Source organism: Crocodylus porosus, unplaced genomic scaffold (assembly GCF_001723895.1).
Source record: "Crocodylus porosus isolate Cpor-Errol unplaced genomic scaffold, CroPor_comp1, whole genome shotgun sequence".
In the NCBI taxonomy this organism is placed as follows: domain Eukaryota; kingdom Metazoa; phylum Chordata; order Crocodylia; family Crocodylidae; genus Crocodylus; species Crocodylus porosus.
The window spans coordinates 57503960-57509959 of NW_017728947.1; the positions used below are offsets into that span (position 1 = coordinate 57503960).

Genomic DNA, 6000 nt, shown 5'->3' on the forward strand with positions numbered 1-6000 from the left:
TTTACTTTGGACATCTTGAGGGAAGATATGTGCATTTTTTGAGATCAGGACTAAAGTTTATGACTTTAAGTATCAAGAACCATTAACCCCTATCCCCAGGGATAAAAAGAATCTCTATTCCCTCTGACTAAAAATAGACCATCTAAAGGTCAGTACCAACAAAAATCACATTATTAGCTCTGCTACATAAGGTCTGATATATAAATAATTTTTAATATAATTATTTCAGCTTCCACAGATGCATATACAAATTGGAGATTCACGTGCAATTGCTACTATATGTCTAACTGTCTATTTGTTCAATGCCCTTGCTACTAGACCTTTTGCGAATCAAGTCCATAGTATGTTTCTAGTAAAGGGGTGACCGCAGGACTACTATACAGCATATGCAGGAATTGCTGTGTATAGCACTGTGCACTGCCAATGACCTTTCTACAAAGCAACATGATTTTAAGACCTCATTCTGTACATGCCTGCTAGAATTATAGCCATTGTTTATTTCTGGTGTTCTCTCTTGACAGGTACAGCTAAGATTCTTGCATTCTGAACCAGTAATAGACAGAGGTCATACTTTCCTACATGACCTGGGTGACTTAGTACACACAAAAGCATAGATGCGATAGGCTTCTCACTTCACTGATTTGTATGACAAATGAGTAGAGAGAGGTAGTTAGTTGTGTTAGTCTGAAGTCTGGCAGAAGGCAGGGTAAATCTGTACCTTATAGACTAAATAATTAAAAATACATACATTGAGTGCTTGTCAAAGCTTATACTATGCATTTTTGATTTTACAAAAGCTTGTGCAATGCAACTAAATCTTTGATTTAGTTAGTCCATAAAGTACAAATCTACCCTGCTTTTTGTATGACAAGTGCCAGAGTACAGAAGACTGTGTTCCAGTCATATTCCTATTGCTGTTTACAATTATGTTTTATTTAGGATATTTATCAATAACTAATTTTGAAGAGATCGATAGATCTATAGATTCATGAATGCACATTAAAACAAATTGGAATATAATTTCAGATGTAGAGCTAAAGCGTGGCTGATCACTGATGGTTTGCTTCTGAGTGTAGATCTTCTGAATGTAGTGCTGTTGTAGGGCCAGAATTGTAAACCCCAGTTCTTGGTTATGAAAGAATAGCGATTTGGCAGCTCTCATCATCCCCAGACAGCTACCAAGACATTCCCCCTAAGCACTGTCCCTGTGCCACTTCTCCAAGTCATGACTGTGTGATCCCAAACAATCTATGTCTATCTCTCTGTCTCTTCTAAATTGTTGTGTTTTATTCTTGGCAGGTACTACTCAGTTCTATACCCACTGGAAAGAAAAATTTCTGATGCAAGGTCTCGAGACCTGGTTATCTACATCTGGGCCCATGCTGTGGTAGCCAGTATTCCTGTATTTGCTGTGACCAATGTATCTGATATTTATGCCATGTCTACCTGTACTGAATCCTGGAGTTACTCCCTTGGCCACCTGGTGTATGTCATCATTTATAACATCACAACTGTGATTGTACCAGTAGCCGTGGTGTTTCTTTTTATGATTCTTATTCGCAGAGCACTGAGTGCCAGCCAGAAGAAGAAAGTCATCATAGCTGCCTTAAGGACCCCTCAGAATACTATTTCTATTCCATATGCCTCTCAACGAGAAGCTGAACTACATGCCATGCTGCTCTCCATGGTTATGATCTTTATTTTCTGCAGTGTCCCCTATATGACTCTTGTGATTTATAGAACCATACTCAATATTTCTGATATTTCAGTTTTCTTGCACCTCACTGCCATCTGGTTGCCCAAGGTCTCCCTGCTAGCCAATCCATTGCTTTTTTTGACTGTTAACAAATCTGTACGGAAGTGCTTAGTGGGGACAGTAGTGCAGCTACACCGGAGGTACAGCAGGAGAAATATTGTCAGCTCTGGGGGTGTTGCGGATACCAACCTGGAGCCCAGTGTCCGTTCTGGTAGCCAGCTCCTGGAGATGTTTCACATTGGGCAGCAGCAGATTTTCAAACCCACAGAGGATGAGGAGAATGAAACTAAATCTGTTGGCTCTGGTGACTTTCAGCAGAAGGAAATTCCAACTACCAGTTTAGAGGTAGAACAGACTTTGGTTAAAAAATGTGTACCACAAACCATTGCAGACTCTGCTGCTCAGGTGGCTCCAGCAATGCCCACAGAAGCAGATATGGCCAATGATAAATATTCCATGCAGTTTGGCTTTGGGCCCTTTGAGCTGCCTCCGCAGTGGCTCTCAGAAAATCGGAACAGTAAGAAGCGATTGCTGCCGCCTTTGGGAAATACACCAGAAGAACTCATCCAGACAAAGCAACCCAAGGGTAAAGCAGAAAGAAAAATTAGCAGGAACAATAAAGTCAGTATCTTTCCTAAGGTGGATTCCTAGTAAGAGAAGGATCTCTATGTGACAAAAGAAGGCCACCTTCTGATGTATGTGTGATCCCATGGATCTTTGTTATGCTGAAATTTGTTACAGGCTGATTTTTTTGTGCCAAATACTTAAAAACAAAACAAAAGGGAAACATATGTAAGTGTTCCTTATGAACCTGTTTTTATTAAAAATATATATATCTATAGACAGCCATTCTTAATTTTACTTGTGAAATATAGTACATACAGTAGTATAGGTCTGATTCAAGACTTTCATATTGAGGTTTGGCAGTTGGTTTACTGGGGCACTCGGTAAACAGAAACAAAACTAATCTGTGGACTGGTAGAAAGGGCTTCAGGGAGTACAAAATGGAGGCAAATAGTTTACTTCTCAGGCCTGTTATACATAGTTACCTGGAAATGGACATGGTAAATTTCTGCATGTTTCATTAATGAAATATAAAAAGATGCCCACTTTGTTTAGATAATCTTTCATAACAAAGTAACAAAAATCCCCATTTGTTCTTTACACATGTTGCTCTTTATCAATTGTCTCTGCCATTCTCTTAGATAAAACATGCTAACTCTTGGCCTAGAGCATCCTTAAAGCCTGAGGATACCTCATTCCAGGATAGGAGGCTCAAAAATTGTTAATGTTAATAGGACAAAGCTTCTAAAATATTAATTTGTCTTTTGAAAACTGAAGTGTCTCTGTAGTATAATTACAGGTAGATTGCAGGTCATGTGATGCTGATTCAGCTCCAACATACATGCACATAGAGGTTGAGGACATAGAACTGAAGCTCTTTGATACTATGATGATGAGCATAGTACAAATGCCAAACGTGTATAAAAGGCCAGCATATTGTAAATAGCCAAACTGACAGATAAACCTCTGCCTTGAGAGTAAATGTTAGTGCATTCCTTTACTTCGGGCAGGGGTTGGAAGACATGGTGAGAGAAGAACCTCTTCCTTCCTTTCAATATGTTGGCATAAATCCCAAACATGCTAATGTAAGTTAAGTCACACTGTGGAACGAGGATCACTGAAGGCATTAATTGCAAATCAGATTTCCAAACCTAGTACCTAAATCCTATGTGAATCAGAGCAAAACTGTCCATTATGTTAGTGTGCTCAGGCACTGTACTGTAGTTTGCCTCTTTTCTATTATTGCAGATGTATTGTCTTGTGTATCTTGAGTGTGAATTTTAAACTGTTATAACCTGTAAAACAACCTGAAAACTACCGTATCCCAGCACTTTAATCCTCATTCTGTTACAAGCAGTCTGTCCTTCCTTCCTTCTCTGCATTTGCTGTTGTCTCACACTGTAGTTTATTAGAAACACAAGTTGATAATTCCCTAATACTCCTTATGTGTTCTTGTGTTCCTTCTGTAGTTTAGATCTTCATTGCATGCCAAGCCTTCACCTGTAGCTTACCGCCTGTTTATCAGAGTGATTTTTTTTAAACCTATGTTTGAAAGAACTAAATGAAGAACCTTGCCAAGTTTACAATAACAGCAAATATATGTTTAAAAGCAAGAAAAAAAAATTCTGCCTAGGCAGAGATTGGTGAATATTATCAGTTCTTCCTTTGGTGCATCTGAAGCAGGACACTAGCTTCAGATGGATCTAAGGGTGATTCATTTCTACAGATCATTAAAAGCAAGCATTTTAATAAAATGTAGCGTGGGTTTTAAACACCAGTGTAAATTACATGCATTTGTTCTTTCCTTTTACGCTGTGCTGCTATATGTGCTATATCAGGGGTCTTGGGAATTGTGGCCCTCAGCCACATCCCAAACTGCTGGTAGACATTGCAGCTGTCCTGTTCTTTCCATATGGCAAAATGGGAAAGAGGTCAGGCATTACTTTGGCCAGAAAAAGGGGGTAGATTTTGTTGGGGGAAAAGAGGGAGATCCAATTATGGAAAAAATGTTGAGAAGCACCAGGCTATTTTATTTTCTGTGCCTACTGGTAAAATATAGTAATGTAATGTGCTTGTTTTTCAAAGTTGTTAAAAAGTAGAAACCAGCTATAAAAAGGAAGATCTCAGCAGTAGTATCTTCCTTATAAGGTTTGGGCTAAATTATTTGTGGCCTACTTTCAAGGACAAATAAGCCAAAGACAGCATTCTTCTGCTTCCTCTGAACTTGGGGAATTTTGATAAAATTGGAACCCAAGTTTGAACCTCCCTACAGAAAACAAAGCCACCACTGATTTAATTTATACTGAACTTGAAATGAGAGATAAGATCAATAATAAATATTATGAACCAAATTCAGATATATACTGGGCATGGATTTGGTGTTAATGAATCCTGCATTATTAGCATTAGTATTGAGGAAGGCAGGTGGTAGTACCTGGTTTGATTACAGAGATTAAAAAAAAAAAAAAAAAAAAGGAAAAAAAAAAAAAAGGATCATTTTATTCCCACGATTTATTTAAAAGCCGGCTTGTACTTATTGGCAGACTGGCTAAAGACATTGCATTCCTTCAGCAAACAAATCAATAAGAATACATTTTCTACATTGAAGAATTGCCTTGTAATACAATAGTTGAAAACCATTTTATTTTGGTTCATTTTCAGCAGAATTTCTTTGAATTTCTGTGAATTAAGGTAAACCATACAAAAGCACATCTGCACTCCTTGAAAGAACTGATCCTTGGATATCTTGCAATACAGCTACTTAATTCAACAGAATAATAGTAAGTAACATTATGATAGAACATTAGTAAAAGGAACACAACAGAATTATGAAGACTGGTAAGGCATTATGGGGTATTTCACTTTGGAACGCTGGTTAGAAGTCAGCCAGGTCACTAGTAACTCTAAATTGTTGCCATTTTGTTGGCTTATATGCAGTGATTTCAGTGTGCCCTCCAGAAACCCATTATGAATTTGACTATGAGTTCTCCCTTTTCCTAACTATTAGCCTAAAGATGGGGCAAAGTGAAAAGACAAAAACTATAGTCACTTCCCCAAAACCAAATAAGTGGTCACATACAAATCATTGGTGAGACAAAGTAGGGGAGGTGTAGTGGGTGTGAGAAGAGGCAGAGAGAGAGAGAGAATTTGGACCAGACAAAGGGACTGGGATTTTAATTTCACTATTTAAGAATAATATTATGGAGACACAAAAATCAAAATTCTGGTCCTTGGGAAGAAATAAAAATAGCTAATAATATATACATACATATACACATACAGACAAGGAAATCCTTTAAAAGGAAAACTACATATTGAAAGACAGGGTTAATATTTGGCTTTCAGGTTGCCCCCTGAAGTTATTCATAGTTTCTAGGGTTGGAAGGGACCCGAGTAGATCATCTAGTCTGACCCCCTGCCATGGCAGGAAATACCGAGGTCAAATGACCCCAGCAAGATGTTCATCCAACCTCCTCTTAAATTCCCAGGGTAGGAATCTGCACCACTTCTCTTGGAAGTTGGTTCCAGATCCTAGCCACCCTGACCATGCAGTAGTGCCTCCTGATATCTAGCCTAAATCTACCCTCTGCCAGCTTGTGACCATTATTCCTGGTCACTCCTGGCGGTGCTTGGGGGAACAGCGACTCCCCCAATGCCTGCTGATCCCCCCCGACTAGTTT

The 6000-nt window shown here is 38.7% G+C and overlaps 1 protein-coding gene across 2 annotated transcripts in view; it reads left to right on the forward strand.

Moving 5' to 3' along the window:
• The window catches only part of GPR176 (G protein-coupled receptor 176), a 120003-nt gene extending 117106 nt beyond the window's left edge, over positions 1-2897 (forward strand). For both annotated transcript variants that reach the window (XM_019552179.1, XM_019552180.1), the window contains exon 3: positions 1300-2897. In XM_019552179.1, the coding sequence (XP_019407724.1) occupies positions 1300-2407 (1108 nt within the window). In that variant the 3' untranslated portion in view covers positions 2408-2897. The remainder of the gene's footprint in view (positions 1-1299) is intronic.
• Positions 2898-6000: the final 3103 nt, after the last annotated feature.